The sequence below is a fragment of the Platichthys flesus genome, chromosome 17 (genome assembly GCF_949316205.1).
Source record: "Platichthys flesus chromosome 17, fPlaFle2.1, whole genome shotgun sequence".
Lineage (NCBI taxonomy): Eukaryota > Metazoa > Chordata > Actinopteri > Pleuronectiformes > Pleuronectidae > Platichthys > Platichthys flesus.
In genome coordinates, this window is record NC_084961.1 from 7,312,226 (window position 1) to 7,331,359 (window position 19,134).

General features: G+C 43.0%; 1 protein-coding gene across 1 annotated transcript in view; it reads left to right on the top strand.

Annotated features, from left to right (window-relative positions):
* The window catches only part of csmd3b (CUB and Sushi multiple domains 3b), a 317,162-nt gene that overhangs the window by 66,936 nt on the left and 231,092 nt on the right, over nt 1–19,134 (top strand). Inside the window, exon 2 of the mRNA XM_062410450.1 lies at nt 1,555–1,777. Within this exon, the coding sequence (XP_062266434.1) occupies nt 1,555–1,777 (223 nt within the window). The remainder of the gene's footprint in view (nt 1–1,554; nt 1,778–19,134) is intronic.

A 19,134-nucleotide genomic window follows, 5' to 3' on the forward strand; every position in this document is an offset into this window, starting at 1 on the left:
TTAGCATTTCCTCCTCCTACCTGTCTGCCACCATACACAGAGAGGCATAATTAAAAGCCTATATCAGCCCATTAAGACCAATTAGTATGTTCTCTACCCCCACACAGAATCCATTAGCCGTCTCATGATGGTGCATAGTGCCTGCAAGATTTTTCATTTCTATCATCTATTGTCGTTTTCTCAGATGAAGAGACACAATTACTGTAGATGTATATCTACTTAGGAGGGAGAAAACAATGTTTATGTCCCTCAGCTCTACAGATGTGAGTCATTCTCAAAAGGCTTTGTTGTGGATTGGCCGACAAATGTGTTGTGGTGTATTCTCACATGTTGTTAAGTGATTTGGAGAGAAAATAACTATCGAGCTCTTGATCTCGTTGCGGCGCAGAGGTGAAAATCCAGGAGAACGCTGGACTTGTATTGATTTAACCTGTTAAGTCAGGCGGTGTGGTAGCTCAGCGGTAACCGAGTATCCAGTCAGTCAGAGGACACGGGTTCAAGATGGGCCTCACCCTGAATGTGAATACCAGCTCCCGGGGCGAGGCAGACCCTGTGCCCTCCATGTGGGGGGGATTATGTTCCTAAAGCGGCACTATAAACTCCAGCTATGTGAAGCTGTGGGGCTTCCTGACAAATACCTTATTCAACTGTTAAGGCCCCGGTTACATTAGACGTATATCATGTACATCAGCGTCAAAGAAAGCGGGAGATATATCCGACCAAAGCTGTCAGGCCTCTCGGAAGAGGGACCCAGGAGCGTGACTCTGGAGGCAAATGTGAGAGTAAAGTCTTTACTTAGATAAGAACGAGGATACAGAAAGCCAAGCAGGCAAACAAAAGTACAAAGGGTCAGACGGAGGGGAAATCCAAACAAACTTCGGCTAGGGCCCAAAAACACTATCAGGATCAAGAGGAGCAGGTAGAGGACAGAGCGCTGGAGACAGTGTGGTGCAGAGCAAACTAAAACAGAGGGGCGGGGGGGGCTATATATATATATATAAGCCAGGGAATGAGCAGGTGTTTGTGGGTAAAACACAGAGGTAGAAACTGCACACACAACTGGAGTGAATGAATGGAAGGATGAATGAGCACAGCTGACCTACTTAGTGTCTCTTGTGCTGACATGTGGCTTATTCCTACAGTGATGCAAAGAAACAATATACTTAAGTAAAAGTCTCTTTCAGCCACTGACACCTCTGGAAGGAACTGATGCATGTTGGAACACTCATATTGGACTGGGGCTGCAGGTTCACACTATTAATTAAACTTATTAAAAAAAGGTTGGGAGAAAAGTAGTACATAGGGCTGTTTAGTATAGAATAAGTGTGTGTGCGTGTGTGTGTGCTTGTGTGGTTTTGTGTGTGTTTCTTTATGTGAAGGTAAAGTAACTACTTAGTCTCACACACAACACATGCTGACTAATGTGTCACGTTAATATTCTATCTTGTGCTGTCGTTTCTTGTGTTTTTTAGGACTCACTTTATTTTTACCACCATAAAATCCATGAAACTATGATAAGATAAATTGAAATATTCTGTCTTTTCTCTCCTCCAGGTTTTATCTACACATGTGGCGGTACGCTGAAAGGCAGAAACGGCACTATTGAGTCGCCGGGCTTTCCCTACGGCTATCCCAACGGGGCCAACTGCACCTGGGTCATCGTCGGGGAGGAAGGAAGTAGAATCCAGCTCATCTTCTTGTCGTTCGCCATAGAGGAAGAATATGATTTCCTGTCCTTGTACGATGGACATCCCCACCCTGCTAACTTCAGGACCAGGTAGGAACCGTGATCTTAACTCGTTTTATTTTTTATAAACACACATAACCCAAGTCATCAAAATTTAGATGCTAGAGACAAATTAGAATCATATTTTCACAGGAATATTATTTGCTCTAATCTCCATGAACACGTTGCACGGCACAAACACCTGATGTGGCTCCCAGCCCTTTGTGTATTATTAGGTCACTATTCATCTGCAGCCAGGTTTAACTTCTTTCAAGCTGAAGATGAGAAGCTCGTCTGTGTCATTGCCAAACGCTCTTCAGCTGTAATACGCTACATAATATGTCATCATGTTCAAACACCTGGGATCGTGAATTCAGGTAAACAAAGGAAACCAGGTGAATGTGCTTGTAAGTGCAAAAATTGAATAAATCCTTCTTTTGAAGAGACTTCTCTTTAATACCAACATTAATGCTCTAAAGATGTTCTAAGTGCTGGGCTGGATTCTCATGAAGGACAAATTACCTCGCATAGCAACAGGGTGCTGTCTGGCTGTAATACACAAATTGCCTAGGATTAATCAGTGCCACTGCAGTTTCCTCTTAGTTATTGAACTATTTTATTGAGTGCCTCTCTTTAGAAAACACAATACACAGGAAAAATAAATCATTTCAGGGAAAAGCTATTAAGCTCTCTTTGCTTCATGATTTTATCTGGCAATCGATAGCATCTGTCAATTACCTCTATTCACATTCTCTGGATTCTTTAAACCCTGCAATAACATTATTATGTTATTGCAGAGTTTATCTTTTTTGCATTGGAAAAAAACACCGAAAGGGATTTGGTTGTTAGTGAAGTTTTTGCAGATGTTGGTGCACACAAAGTCCTCATCACTTCCCCAATGCTCTCAATCTAAATGGCCTTTAGTTAGGGGAAGTTTATTCACACAGAATAATAAGACTTGGATGTATTTTTCCCATAAAAGTCTGTGATGATGATTTAATTCTACTGACTTAAACAACTTTATTTTTTCTGTCAGTACATTTGAAAGCTTCACAAAATGGGCAAAACTGCACCCAGTCAGAAAATTACTTACAGATTAGCTGCTGCACTCCATCCTTGAACGAGGCTTCTCTGTCCTTCTCATGTCTTTCTGTGGAGGCTGCATCGTTTCTTGGATTCATGAATGTCGTCCTCTCGCGCCCTCTCCTCCGAGGCAGCAGCACGTTCTATTACACATCAGTCTGGGCAATGTCGGTTGAGAAAAGCTCTGTTTCTGGAAAAGACGGATGAATAAGATACACAGAGAAAAGATGCAAAGATCAGCACAATGTGCCGGAGAGAGGTTCATTTGTAGGGCACATGCCGAAGCTAACACTATTACAACTGTACTTTATTTTCCTTCAGAGGGAAAAAGCATCTGGTTTGGTAATTTCTTAACATATTGTGCTCACTGATATTTAATTAGCCATTGGCTTTGATAAAGTAAGATGATCCAAATGGGTTTTATTCATCATGGCCAGTTTTCAGTAGTAGTTCAGGAACACTTTTGATGGAGACGGGGGCGGCTCGTCTTATTCTAATTCATTCTGCGACAGTTTTGGAATGAACCAAATTCAATTTTTTCAAACCTCACATTAAAATACAAGAGAACTCTCACTGGGTGTTTTGCTGCATTGTATAGCTGCGTTAATTTGCTCGAGTTAACATCCGTAAAGTTGTTACTGTCCACGCAGACAGTCAGACATCTCAGGTTTAACAGCAGTTGTTAGTGTAAACGCAGGTAACATGCAATTCAGTTCTCTCTCTCTCTCTCTCTCTCTCTCTCTCTCTCTCTCTCTCTCTCTCTCTCTCTCTCTCTCTCGCAAGTGAACTTGAATTCCACTCTTTAGTCTGTGTACTGTTACGCATGAGGCCGATGTCTGTGCATGTGCAGCCCCATTACCGCCACATATTGACTGAGTTCTGTAGGGAAACGGTGCTCAGCACAACTAGCAGGAGACAACAAGGGAGGGAATACAAATTGGTTCTTTTTCACCTAATTACAGCCTGACCGTTCACTGTCACCTCGGGAGAATCTTTTGTCTCGAGTTGTCAATAAGAGGCAGGAGCTGCAACTGTCAGTGGGACTCCGAGGAAGGTCAGGCAAGGATTTCTCATTCATGTGTGAGGCGACGGCCACAGACGCGAGGCTACACAGGGAAAGCTGGTTCGGTTCATTCGAGGGAAAAAAGGATTTGGGTCACGGAGAGATGAAATGACTCCTCTTGATACTTTGGTCGGTTGCTGAAAAGCAGCTCTGTGCCCGTGGGGAACGAACCATGTTCCTTTTGGTTCAATGGGCACAATGTCTTATCAGCCAGCTGCAATAATCAACCTTTCTCAGACAATCCGGTGGCTTTTAGTGTTCAAACTGCCATACAGAGTTAATTAAACAAGGGAGCAGAAGAACAGAGGGGAACGGCGGACGGCTGCCGTGAGATTTTTGCCACTTTTTGCTGTGATTTCTGTTGTGATACCCGGGAGGTGAAAGAGAGAGAGAACAAACAGATAAAAGGAGAGGGAAAGAAAAAGATGCCCTCTGTGCTATTACTGGTTGATTAGGATTTCCTGCTCGTCTGAGATAACAGGAAATGATGTGCCGTATGAGCGGATGAGTTCCTGTGCATGATGTGTCCGTGCGTGACGGAGATTTATCGCTGGCGTGCTCGCAATCGCCTCGCTAGTTAAGCCAAATTACCTCTGCTGTCTCATTCTCTCTGTCTCCTCCCTCCTCTAACTTTCCCACAAACACATGTGCATGGACACGAGGCCAAATGGTGATTAAAAGGTCAGATCCATTAACAGGAGAATGTAATTATTAGGGAGGGTGATTAACAAGGATCTCTCACACGCACACACACACACACACACAAACACACACACACTGAGGGTTGTTGAAACTGTTGTCACTTGAACACGCACCTCTTCTTAACGCAGGCTGTCATTTCTTACCCTCGGGGGGGAGGGAGCAGATCTCAATGGCTCAAAGATGTGAGAAACTTTTACAGTGATGACGGATGTGTCTAATTATTATTCTCGACATTCAAGCTGATGCTGCCTGTCGTCATTTAAAATCGAAGAATTAATGTTTAACAGCATTTAAACAATAATTAACATAGTACAGTATCTAAAGGTTACAGTGTTTACATTGAGAATTCCCAGTGTCCTTAAACATTATGTTGGCATTTGAAGATTATCTGAGATAATATTTAAGTATATTGTCAACCATTACTGCCAGTGTTAACCTTTAGGATTGGAGACTGGATAATGATTTTCTACCAGTTAATAGTGTTTCTTCAGAAAACACAAACACAACTGTGATACTAGTGTGCTCATAAACTAAATATATAGACGGAGGCACTAAAGGGAGATGAAGAAGGAAAAGGTTGCCAGAGAGAGGCAGAGTTTAAAAAAATGAAAAGATGATGACTTATCATCATTATGAATTATATGTGAGCCTCCTGAGGTGTGCTGGAAACCGACAGGGTGACATTTTGAAATGAAATGTATTAATTGTCTTCATTGGACTCTTGTCACATCATTTTGTTGGCTCTGCAGCATGTGGTCCGAACCTATGTTTGTTTTTCATTTATTTGAAATGCCAGTTCAGTTTAGTCATTTCTGATTATTAAACGAGTTCCCAGCAAAGCTTCACTTAGAAACGTCAAGGAAATTCATTTCAACAGCCTCAATGAACACCAGAGTAACCTTAAATAAATACGGCATGAACGAGTGGTGTGTTTGGACAAGCATACATTTTCCTTCTATTAATTTTATAAGAACGACATTTTAATCATTTCGGTGCGGCCGGCAGACGAGGTGCTGTTTGACGGGTTTGTTGGAAATCAGCATTCCCTTGTTGCCTCAGGTGTTTTATCCCTGTCGCTGTGCGGAGCCGGAGCCGGTGTCCTCCCGTGTCACAAGCTGCCATTTGAAATGACTGGCGTTCTGTCACCCTCTGATGTTTTGTCACCGCAAACACGGCAGCCGGCTAAGACAGCGGCACATAACTGCTCGGGTCTCGAAGACGTGAGTCGACTTTGGAGAGTTTAACGGCTGTCAGAGAATTAATAACGTGTGAGCGCCGAGCGAGCGCTGGAGAGTTTTCGGTCATGGATGGACAGATGGATGAAATGCAAATACTAGGTGATGTAAGACACAGCGCGAGATTTCCTCAGTCTGTTAAGATCAGAATAGAAAATGATCAGATTTGATTCCTATGCTTCTGGCGTTCAAAAACCTGAACAGAAGCTTTGTATTTGTCATCCGGGGGAATAAAATCAAATGTTTAATTGAAAAAAAAAGGGGGTCAGAGAATTTTGAAAGAAACTCACACAGGCAGGAAATCATCACGGGGTTTTCGGAGAATGATAAATCAATCCACAGGAAGAATAATTGAGAGCAGTTCAACGACTTATTTAGACGTTACTTTTTCACTACTTAAATAACAACAAGCTTCCCCCCAAGAACCTGAAAATCTGGTCTTATTTAAAAATGTATAACCACGGGGAGGCTGCATGGAGGAGGAAGTGTTTATACTAACCAACATTTCAGAAGAAAGCATCTTCAAGAAATACAAAAACACAAAAACCGGATTCATTTATGTGAGCTATAACAAAGTGGAAAATGCGTTAAGGTTAATGTGAAGATAATTGATCCTGGATCACGACAATCTTATAATGGAGACATAGAGGCTCTAATAGGTGTCATATATTCCAGAGTCATCGTTATTCTGTATATGTCTTCACTCTCTTTTGTCATGTTTCAAATTATCCAATATCATCCATTTCATAAACTATTTTCTGTCCACCCATGCAAACCTTTTCGGGTAGACTGTAGTTTCCACCGTAGCCATAGTCATGTTTTCTTTCCACTCGCACACCTGAGATTTAAAGTAGCTTTACAGAGTGAAACTGCAAAGTCAGACTCGCAGAGCAGCGACTGCAGCTGTGTGAGGTCACAGATGAATATTTGATCAACGCAATCTGTCAATCTGTCTGCTCCATCGAGGGGCTGTATTTGTTTGGTGCACGGAAGAATCTGCTCTTATAACATTTACCAAAGTAAACCAGGTTTGTGTGGCTGCATGTCGACACTCCGACTGGATTTGATGCAGATAATCTCGGACTCTTATTGTCTGAAATGTGGTTACATCTATGGATTGTATTTGCTGTGTGTACCACGGGGATGAAAAAACACCGGGACTGGAAAGAGTTTTGTTTGTGGCATCGGTGAAATGCAGACTCTCAGAGGCTCGTGTAAAAATACATATTAAACACTCTCCCCTTTAAAACAGCAATGCTTATTTGATCATCCTAATGAAACAATTCTCTTAATTCAATGATGTAAATCATGAGGCCACTGTTGCTTGTGGTTTGTTTTTTCCTCTGACGAGTCATGTGTCCATCTAACAGCCCGAGGGTGCGCTTCAACTTGTTGTACATTATTTATGTTGTGGGGATTTCAAAAGCTTCTTTGGCTGGACCGCAACATCGAGGCCAGTCTTAGGAACACAGACGTCCATGACTCCACGAAAGGGAAGGACCCCATTGGTCAGTGTTGCATGGTGAAGTTGCAGATTTTGGGACACTTTAGCTCGTGGAATAAGGGAAACGGGAATCGAACCGCTTGCCTTCTGGTTAGTGGACGATCCACTCTATCTCCTTATTCACAGCCGCTCCTAAGTGCAGTTTAGGTTTGGGATAACATTCGACAGAGCAGGCACCTCATTTTGTCAGGTGTCATCGACGCGGCCCCGTGATGGCAGAGTTATCTGGGCGTCCCGGGGGCAGCTGGAGGAGCTGGGACAGGGACATCCATCTTCAGGCAGGTCAGTCGGTGAGTGACAGAGGTTACAGGGGAGGGAGGCAAGCCTGTAGAGCAAGGTAAGAGGGCAGATGGGCCAGTTACCCCCTCCCACCCGTGTTGCTTTACTCTGCAGTCTGAGCTGTGCAAAGCCCACCGTTAGACTGTCACTGTTTGTTCTTTAATGATGGCAGTGATTAGGTTGAACAGCCCTGTGGGACACTGTTGAATGAGTGTGGGATAGAGATGCTGTCGCTCTGCGGATGCTGAATCATCCCTGTCATTGTGTCATTATCCTCATTACAGTTTATTTTGGGACAACCTTGAGAACCTAGCTAGCCAAAATAAACACATCATATCATGGCAACGCTGGTGAATCGGGGCTATTGAGTCGCCTGGTAAGTTTAGTCTCTCAGGGCTCACTCCCACACGTTTGGTGTGACATGCCTTCATGCTCCGTGTCACACTGTCAGGTTCCCTGAATGAATCAGTCAGCACCGCTAGTCACCCTTTCTTCATCCCTGCTTCAGATCTTATTCGTTTTTAACCAATGTTCTGGATAACAGGAAACCACCTTGTTATTTAATGCTGTTGCCAAATCGGGCTAATGTGACTGCCCTGACCTTTTTCGGACATTGGTAAACATAATCGCACTAAGTTGTTTTTCTGATTGTCGCCTCTGTTGCTGCGACTTCAGATGAGTTTGCCAAAACCCCCCAAAAAGAAGAGACAGAGGGAAAATAGCAGATGAGGAGAGAAGTGGAGAGTTTACCAGAGGAAAAGGATGAGGACGGTAAAAATGGACGAGCAAACAGAGGAAGCCCCGGAAGAAAGGAAAGATGCTCAGGGAACCAATATAGCAGCATCACAGCAAACTTTCCCTTGCGATCCTTAAAATAGGAGAGTTGCGTAAAATGTGGAACCAAACAATGAACGTAATGCAAATTATTTATAGAATGCAGGGATTGTAATGCCCAGAGGACAGGTGTCGTCTGAGGTTTTCTTATTTTAGGTTAAGAGTCTGTTTAGAGGAGCATGAGCAGCATATGCAGACGCTGATACAAGGCTGCAGATATGTTAGGTCTTTTAAGGCTGTGTGGAAGCGAGTCACATGGACAAAAAGCAGGATCTCTTAAATTCCACTTTCTTTTGCGTTGCCACACATCGTCCAGGAATTCACTCCTTGGGACTTGTTCAGGATTTGCCCTAGTTTGTATCTGCAACCCTCCAATTTTACACCTGGCTAATGTATTGTTCTATTTAAAGCCTCCTGCACCTACACACACATCTCTACATACACATACAGAGACACATGAGTCCACTACACACCAGCACAGAGGGAAAACGGGCAGCAACACAAAGGGCGACAGTGTGTGATTGGTGTGAAAATAAGTAAATATGGGCTTTGATGTCGGGCGCACTCTTTCGGGAAGAAGCCAAGAGGTGTGTGTGTGTGTGGGTGTGTGTGTAACAGAGAGAGTGAGCAGTTTGTGCGGGTGTGAACCGCGATGTGTTTACCCCTGAGGTAGTCGTATTTCATCTCTTCCTGCATCAGTTCTGCCCTGCAGGGGGTAAGAGGTATGTCTGTATGTGTGTGCGCTGGAAGATCAAAATAGCTGCGCTCAGGTTAAAAAGACAGGAAGGAAGAGAGAAAGAACTTTATATTTGTCCTCCTTTTTTGTGCCTTTTTTTGCGAAGCTTTCCTCCCGACATGCTCCCGTGCACCTCGCTCAGACCTTCAGAATTACTTTATATTTTCCCACTGCAGAAAATCACTGTCTTTAATCAAGCTGTTGCTGAAACATGAATAAATGATTGCTATTTGCACCGCACATGACCTCAAGCCCTCAGGGAGTTGTAGCCGCTGGTTTGCAATAAAAAAGGGTTAAAGTGGTTGTGCGCATACTGCATGTACACAATAAATAATGTAAATCCCTTGTTAGATATCCTTCCCAAACAAATTGTGAGTCAGGACCACAAAACTACAGCGCCACTGACACATAAGTAAATGGGCTTTGGAAAAGCAACTTTCTCTCTGCACCTACTTTTTAGTACGGTAAACAACATTGTGGCACAGCAGGGGTCCATCAGGTGCCCAATTTGGTGCAAATGGCCGTTTGCAAGAAAACTCGGAGAAGCAAAGATACTGTGCGGACCTGCCTTCATTTGTGCATAATTGCCAAGCCTTACACAATGCGCGAGGGGAAACTGTGTGTGTCTGTAGTGTGTATGTCTGTGTGTGTGTGTGTGTTACTCCTTCAGTCAGGGACGCTTTCATTTGAAGCTGCGGAGCTATTTCCAACTCTTTATGAAATGAGTAATGTTTATTGTGAATGCAGAGCTGTGAAACATGAGATTACGGTTTTGCCTCCATAGACGTGTTATTTCATCCAAGGCCACAACTTGTTTCTATTCAACTTATGCCGAGATGGTTTATTTGCATTCCACGTCATGGTGCAAAGACACACAATTAGAGGGACGTGAGAAAAAAAAGAGGGATGTTATAAATTCATATAACTATAATTTCCTGACGGATTTGGCTCATCCGTCGTTACTCGTCTTCTTCAAACAACATAATTTCTCATCGTCGCTCTCTCTCCATCACGGCCCATTCGTCTGGATTCACGCGCTCAGTTCGTTATCGCTCCTGCGGTGAAACACAGTCACTGGTATCGTTCCTCTTTCACACAATCTGTCTCCGTTTTTTCGGAACGGATGTACTTCACTCTCTCATCTCTCTTCTTCCTAATGTCTGTCTCTCATCCCCTCCGTGCGACTCTCTTTTCTCAATATTAATTCACCGCCCCTCCGTGCTCCCCCCCCACCACCACCACCACCACCACCCCATCTGTTTCTCTCTCAATTCTTCCCATAAATGTCATTAATTTGGCGCTGATAACCAGCTCCGTTCTTTTCAGCTCAGCCTGGTGCAGATTATAATTATAATCATTACATTGTGCTGTACAATATTCAGGAGTCAAATCCCCCGGTGATATATCTCTCTTGAGTCTTTCGGAGCTCCTGTTCTTTGTGGCGTATTGTGCCAACACTAGCCTGTAGAGATTATGTCTGCTTGCAGCTAATACACCTGTGACTGGCATTAATTGATTCAACCCCCCCCCCCTTCACTTTCTCCTGGAGTGGTCCGTCCAGTCATGTGAGTGAAATGCTATTTAACACCACATGCTATAACCTGCCCATTAGGACGAGGGAATTTGAATACGTAATATCTGTCAACGCTTTATAGGTTGTACGTATCGCACTCAAGTGAAGAGAGGAATCTGATTTGCCGATATTCTTGTTTCTCTCCATATTTCTACCAAATCTACATGCACCATATACTTTCATAACTTTCCAGCTTTTGCCTTATAGGTACTACAGCCTGTAGCGAGATGCATAGCTGGGTTTAAACTGCATTTAAAGTCTCCTCCAATGATACCAAAGCCTTGTAAATTGGCCTCAATGGGGAAGAGATCTTCAAACACACCGACAAGGCTTCAAGAGAATCTGAGCTATTCCAGCTGGGTCTCCGATTGTTTTCAAAGTTTGAAACAGTATTGTTTTCTGAATAATAGGCGCACCGCTGGCATAATTGTTTTATGATGCATATATGACTTGACCAGGCCATCTGCGCTGAACCAATTTAATATCTGAAGCCGTCAGATGTGTTTCTAGAGGAAAAACTGCTTTTGATTTACGCCGTTTGATCGTGTGTGAATCTGGTCAACTTTCTTTGTCCCCTAACGTTCCACTTAGTCAAGCACATAGACAGGAAAGTATAAGTTTAGAGTTTGAGTATTTAGTTTTCCGACGAATTTATGTCCCCATGGTTCAGAATAGACTCACAGTCATTACGTCTTGATGGATTGATGACATATTCTTTGTAACTGTAATTTAGGTAGTGTGCATTCACTGTATTATAAGTCAAAGTTTCACCTTTTCTCCTTTCTGTTCTTTAATCATGAGGATATAAAAAGGTTCCAAGAAAAAATTCAAACAAATAACCAATCATTGGTATTACCGCTGACTCCATACTAATTAGCTATTTTTTGGCAGTGTTACCCCGTAAGAAGGACAAAGAACCTACAGTTCATTCATATTCATGGTTGGCTTTACATAATACGAGCGAGACACACACACACGCTTGCATTTGGCACTCGTCGTGAAACCTTTAGCTCGTCATTCGGGACATAATGTGGCAATAAAGAAGGTAATTGTGTGTGTGTGTGAGTGTGTGAGGTACGAGTTCACGGTCATTATGTATCCTGTGTTTTCTGTGCTTTTGTAATTAAGGCAGCAACAACAAAGCCTTTCGGGCACAGTGAGAGGATCACAGGCTGTGTATCACGGTTTTATTGATAAGTGATTAAGTCCACGTTATCCTGACTCTAAACCTTTTGTTCCTACCGAATTTGAAAAGGAAAGCCAAATAAAGGCACTTTGATCTTAGGTGTGTTGAGTTGTGCATTCACCGGTGACACCCACGTAGCCTTGTTCCTGGCTGTATCTACTTAACCTTGCTCGTTTGTGATAGTCGGCTAATGAGAAGTCAGGGCAGTGTAACAAGTCAGCCAGTATACCTTGGATGACTCTCCTGTCTGATTATATTGACAGTTTAGTGTGGTGTGTGTGTGTGTTATAGAGAAAGAGTGAGAGAAGTCCCAGTAATCCCAGTAGCTAAGCTGGTAATCCCTTCAAGCTGCCCATTAGCTCCTTGACACACACGCACACACGCAAACGCACACGCACATGCACATGCACATACACACACACACACACACACACACACAGACACACACACACAGGACCACCGGTTCCTCCAGGGCAGTCACCCAGGTGACAGGCAGACTGTTCCTCAGGGAGGGATCACTATGATCAGCCACAGAGCTGGCCCACTGCCCCTGGAGGAGGTAATGGAGACACTGGCTGGCAATACATACAGATTAAAGGGAGGGAGACAAAGGCAGAGGGGGAGACGAGGAGGAAAAAACCTGAGGAAGGGAAGGTGAGAGGAAGGTAGGGCCGACTGGGAGGACTGGAGGGGAGATGGGCAAACAGGGGAAATTGTCTGTCGAAGGAACAAAGAACACAGAACAAGGATTAAGGGCACAAGGAAAAGTAATTGTCAATGTTCTGCTCATTAAACTGACCTCAGCATTGGTTGAGCTTATTGAGAGAACTCAAAGCTGCTGGATACTTTCCTCTCCAACTAGTGGGCCTAAGAACACCAGATTTATTCTCAGAGTTGTTCATACAAACACTTTCCTCTGTGTATTTCTTGCTGCTGTTTCTAGCTGTGAAATGGCATCTGCTGATCTGCTCTGCGATGTTTCCCTTTGAGTTAGCTTCCTCCAACCAAGGATTCATGGAACAGGCTTTCTGAAAAACACGGTGCCTTTGTGGACATCACGTCTCTGTTCCTGAAATGCTTCTCCTCCTCTCTTGATGTGATGTGAGAATTACTGTTTGAACTCCCATGGCCCTTGAGACTGGTAAAGAGCTGTACCTGTCGCAGGTTTAATAAAAGGTGCTCTTCGTTTCCTGCAAACACTTTTCGTGAGTAGAGAATGTTGCATTTGTTGAGACAGCACCACCACCTTGCTGGAGTCTCCTCACCACCCACAATCCCTCTGGAGTTTAGTAGTGAACCGTGTGGGCAGGAGGAGACATGCTTCTCTCATTATATGGAGAAAACCAAACAGGAAGCTCTACTGTTGTGAGCCATTTATTTCGAACGCCGCACCCGTCAGTACTCCACACTGACGTGGGACGACAGACAAACAGTGAGACACGGTAACAATGACTTATTCAGGCTGCGAGCGCGAGGCTTCGGTTTTCATGCACCTCTTTGTCTCAACCCCCCGTTTTCAACAAAACGTAAGGGACTCTGTGTCCTCACTTGTTTCAGGAGCAGAGCACGGATCATCCACTGGTCTCCCAATACATACAATCATGATATTTGGCTAACGACTATATGTTTATATATTCAGTATGTATTTGTTTTTTTTTCGTTTAACAAAAGATCAGCAGGAAAGGTTAAACTATACAATTCTAGAAATTTGCATGATGAGAATTTGTGTCAAACATCAGTTACACCTACTCAGCCAGAAAGTCAGTGTTAGAGCAAAATCCCCATTTAGCCTCTGTGTTAGTTTTCTGTTTATTTATATTTCCATAAACAAATACACAACATGCATAATTTTGATTTAATTGACAACTATGTCTACTTCCCTTAATGCAAATATTTAGTGCAGATACAGATATTTAGCTTTCTGTGACCCTGCTTTATGTAATGATCATTCCTTATAATGAAAATGCTTCCCTTGACAGCCTGAACAAAACAATAGAATCACAATATGTGTGTGACTTGTGGCAGAGCTTGCCCCTGTGCCTTAAAAAGGAAACAGGTGATATACAATCTGTTTAGTCTGCTGGTTCAGCCCCCTGTTTGCCTGTGGGATTGTGTGAAAACTATTAAAAGGTATGATATTATAGTCTCGGTCAAATGTCTTCTTATTTGGAACAGTTTGTGCAGGCTTACCTTTGTGTCCTGATGGGGATCCAAACTAGTTAAGCAGAGAGATTGATGCTCGCGAGGAAGTAGAGCAAAAGGTCGTCTGCATATAAAGACACTTTGTTCTCCGTACGCCTCTCAAATGGCGGCAATATCTTTGGTGTTACAAAGAGCAACTGCCAGCGGTCCAGTAGCTCGTTGGAAGAGGATTGGCTTTGACAGAACTTGACAGATCCCACAGCCTGTAGCCAAACCTGAAATAAAACCGTTGTTGATATTATTCTTTGCATTGGGGGATGTATATTATTATTTAATTCCTGCTATAAACAATGGCCTCTTCTCTAAATTGTCCAACCTATAAACACGTGTTGACTTGTCTCTGTCAAACGCCTTGTTGGTTTCTGAGGATGCAATACACGGAGGGAGACAACGGTATATAAAACAGATGTAAGAAGAAAAAGGGAGAGAGGATTTCGAATGAAGCCTGCTATTCACGAAAGAACTTCTTCCAGTCCGTGTTACTTTACTAAAATCATCTTGGTTCAGTCGACCTGGAGAGTCATTCACACCTTAGGGGAGTAAGAATTGGGCGGGTAATGTCTCCCACCCAGTTTTTTTTTAAGTTTGCAAAGATGCCTAGGACTGTTTTCACTTCAGTTATGGTGCACTTTTATTTCTCCACCAAGTGCTGAACACATTTGAGTGTATTTTCACTCACAGTCTTGTTATTCAGGACAAGATGTGTATGTGTAGATTTCTGCCCCAAAAACATCTCACTCTGATATTCAACAGGATGCAACTGCTTAACTGCATCCTAGTGAAACCTTTTTCACTTCTACAGCAACATTTTACGTAGAAAATTGGTTAGTCGCCTACGTACAAAGTTGATGGATGCTCATGTTTTGAAATTACATGTTGCAAACCAAACTAAAGTCTTTGAATCTCCAGCCTGGAGGCGGATCGAGCGAAGGAGCACTGACATAAAGGCCCAGACACAGAGAGAGTGGCAACAATGTGTTTCTCTCTGCTCGGCTGCTCTCTCCATTATCCTTCATGACAGAAATACAAGAATTCAATTAAAAGACCATGTACTGACCTTAACACACATGCACATGCGTGAACACACACAGTGCTGATGTATCAATTAATCACTGTCTGTCATCTGACCATTATAGCCTATGTATTCTCACTGGACCATGGGAATAATAAACCATGTGTGTATGTGCGTTTTTGGAGAATGTCATTCTTCTCTATAATGACCATCGTTTTGCCCAGCATTTTTTAATTGTTAGCTCAAGCAGGCCCCATAATAGGCCTTTTTTGTGTGTGGTTAGTGTGTGTGTGTGTGGCAACTGTGTGTGTGTGTGTGTCTGAGTCATTAGTATGCAGAACTGCGTGCAGCCCTTTGTTTTATTAAACATTAAAACCAGATGACAGAATATGGCCTGAGCCCTGGAGCTTAAAGCTAACATCCTTGGACACACTCAGAGAAACACACACATTCAAACTGGCAACTTCAAGACACCCACACACGAAACTTTGAATAAAAAAACCTGAAGCTATTTTGCATTTTAATATTAGAGCAGGACGAAGGATGTCATTTATTTTCACACAAAAGCAAATTAAAGTCACCGACTCCGGCCGGCTCATTGCTATTGATGTCATGATCTGAACAGGGACTGAGGACATTTGCTGGATTTGTGGATTGTGATTTGACCACTTCCTAATTTATTCAGATTGCCACACTAAATAAAATAGGTAGAGCTGATTATTCCAATAAATATACTACATGTACATCTGCACGTTTGGTTTTCGATGTTACTTTTATTTGACTCTATAGCTCTATTATAAATTTAATTATCAAAATATCTCGGGATCGTCAACTAAAAATGAAGCCCTCCCCAAAGAGCAATTGTATGAATAGAACGTGTATTTTCAGTCTCACAACCTTAAATCTTACAGTGGAGCAAAGATTGGATATCAAACCTCCCATCAATCCACACGTTCAATATATGGTATCAAAGCAAGTAGCAAAGTGAGGAGTGTGACCAGTCTCATCTGATTGATTTCACTCCATCAGCAGACTGGTCCGGTGTCACCTCCATGTCTAAGGCTCTTAACTCATGATGCTGAACCTCACTCACTCTCTGATCACTCATTTGTTGTCTGCCATGTCAAAATCCACGTATTTTCCGTCTGCATCCGGTTTCGATTGTTCCCTCGACTGGAACGTTACGACAATTAAGTCCAGTGTTGTCTCATTGTGTTTGACATTTAAAAGGCTTCGCACAAATCTACAGGATGTAGAAAGAAAGCTGTCCACGTGCAATACTTCCTGCTAACTGAACTCGAGAGCACTGCAAAGACGAAAGTACACTTATAAAGTGGAGCCCTGCCTTGACGGCTGCATTGGAAGCACAAAAGCTTTTATAACAACACAAGAAACTACAGATGATCCAAGTGATTGTCTGCTTTCTTTTCTTCTGTCCCTGCAGCAACCTGCCAGCTTTTTGAACATACACCTCTCTGCCAAAGCTGTAAAAAGTTATCTTTCTCACAGTGATGTTATAGCATTTGCGTACTTGAGTGTATTCACACAAAAGGAAATGTCCTCCAACTTTGTGGCAACGATGGTCTGCTCCATTAAATCAAATAGAGTAGGCTCTGTCTAACTTAATGTGTAGCCCCCACCGGGCTGTAAAACAGGGCTTCACTGCCCCTGGCTGGATGCTCAGAGTGTGTAGTTGCACCTGTAACGTCACTGCAGTGGGAGACAAGTCAACGCAGTGGGAGACCTAAAGGCAACAGATTTATTTTGGGTGGTATCCAGTTGTAAAAAGGCCGTTTTTTTAAGGACAAACTGCAAATATGCGAAAGTTCAGTTGGCAAAACGAGGAAAGAGACGTTTCGAAGCAGCTGGACTCGCTGCACATCCTCTCCGCCCCGTGTTGTGTTTCCATACTGTATATTGAATCAAGCTTCTGGCAAACTGCCGAGCTCATTTGTAAAGAGTGCTTCAAGAAATGTCTTGATTTTTTTTTTTAGCAAATTGATTGAAAGGCTCACAAGAGGTAATTTATTATATATGAAGAAACTGAATCTAGGGTAGATACGGATAGACCCACATCCCCTGACCCTCACCACTGCCTGGAGGCACAATTTTGTTTTCCAATTACGTTTTTGTGTTTTTAAACGACGCTGCAGCTTGCTGGAACTGTAACACATTCTCTCCGTTTGTTTATTTATTTTTTGCATTATGATAATTGCATCCTTTTATTTGGCTCATTTTGTTTTATCCAGAGACTTCAGACAAGGAGCACAATGGTGTGGAGAATATGCCTGTGGTTTTGTTATCTCTGTTTTGTTATTTTCTATTCGGATTTGTGTTTGCAATAAACAGGAGAAATGGGCCAAAAGCCTCCAGGCAACACGCCATGTTAGCATGCAGGCATGTACATCTGAGTGTTTGCCAACATTAGTGCACTGAATGTGTGCGTAGGTTTAATACACTTTGTTTGTCTGTGTGTTAGTGTGTGTCGACTGTTTGGCTCTGTGACACTTTATGTTGTGTAGTTGTTGGCTGCCTTCAACAAGTCAAAGAAGTAGTTATTACCGCAGGCAAGGTTACAGACACACACACACACACAAAGGAGTACAAGGTTGTTTGTTGCAGTAAAACATGATAGCTGACCTCCAGAAAACATCTTAGTGTTATCGCTCTTATCAGGAGCCGAGGCGCGTTTGACTGAGAGCTAGACTCAGAGGTTCCCCTGCGAGCTAAGTTGTCCTGTTCACTGTAGCACAATTAAATGAATCACACCGCGCATTAATACATTATTGTTTGAGGGGGTAAATAAGTTGCGTACACAGAAAACACAGTCGGGATTAAGAACAGGTGTATTCCATGCTGCGTCTCTTCATTTACCTTGGAGCCAGTGACACGCGATAGTTAAATTGATTATTAACAGCAAGTGCCGACGACCAAACTCTTATGTATCCCAGTCAGTCTCAGCCAGGAGAAGTAAGAAGTTCTATCTTCAGCATTGTACAGTATTTGAACTTTGGTGCAGCGAAGCATCAGTTGGGTTTGATGAGAACTTCACTTGGTCATGAGTTATGGAATGGAATGGGTCTAGATATCAGTGTTTTCTGCATGTGTCAAATATTCAAGTTTAGTATTGTTCCAGTTTGGTTGTTTGAGTCCAGGGTGGTATTGTTGGTCATCTGAGTTTTATCCAACGACTCCAGCATTGTCCCCCAGTCTAAAGACATGCGGGTTCGATTGCATGATTGACTATGGGTGTCAATGGGAGCATGAATGGTTGTTTGTCTCGGTGCGTTCTCCCTGTGATCGAGTGGCGACCTGTGTGCCCCGCCTCTCACCCAGTGTCAGCTGTGATTGGCTCCAGCCCCCCCCCCTGTATAAACTGTATAGATAATAGATGTATGGATGATTTATTCACACTGTAAAACCTAATTTACATTGTCATATCAGTTTTACGGTAATGTATTTCCCCGCTGTCAATTCACCATCATGGTTGGCAGCAGAATTAATCTTTTTAAAAGCAACATTTCTAATATAACTGAATAAATCAGCTTTAATATTTTTTTAATTACATCACAAAAGTATGTTTCCATACCATTTCTACATTGCTGGAGAATGTGTGTCTGCTCTGATATGTTGAGTGATATGTTGAGTGTGTGTGTGTGTGTGTGTGTATATACATCCCTCATCATATTTCTTCTCCCACATTCTCCCTCCGCCTCTCATCGTCCCATCTCATCCTCTTTCCTCCTCGTCTTCCTCCTTCCATATATCTCTCTAACGGCTGCCCCTTTAAGGCGCTGTCAGCCCTGACACCTCCCCTTTAAAGGCCATGAGGGACGCATGCAATCTGTCTCGACCCATCTACAAAACACAGGTGTGTGCACTCGCCACATTTGCGTGCGTCCCACATTAATGTGTGTGTCCTTTCCCGTCCGTGTGTTCATGGGTTTGGCCCTTTTCTACATTATGCATGTCAGGTTTAACAGTAAGTGATGGTGGCGC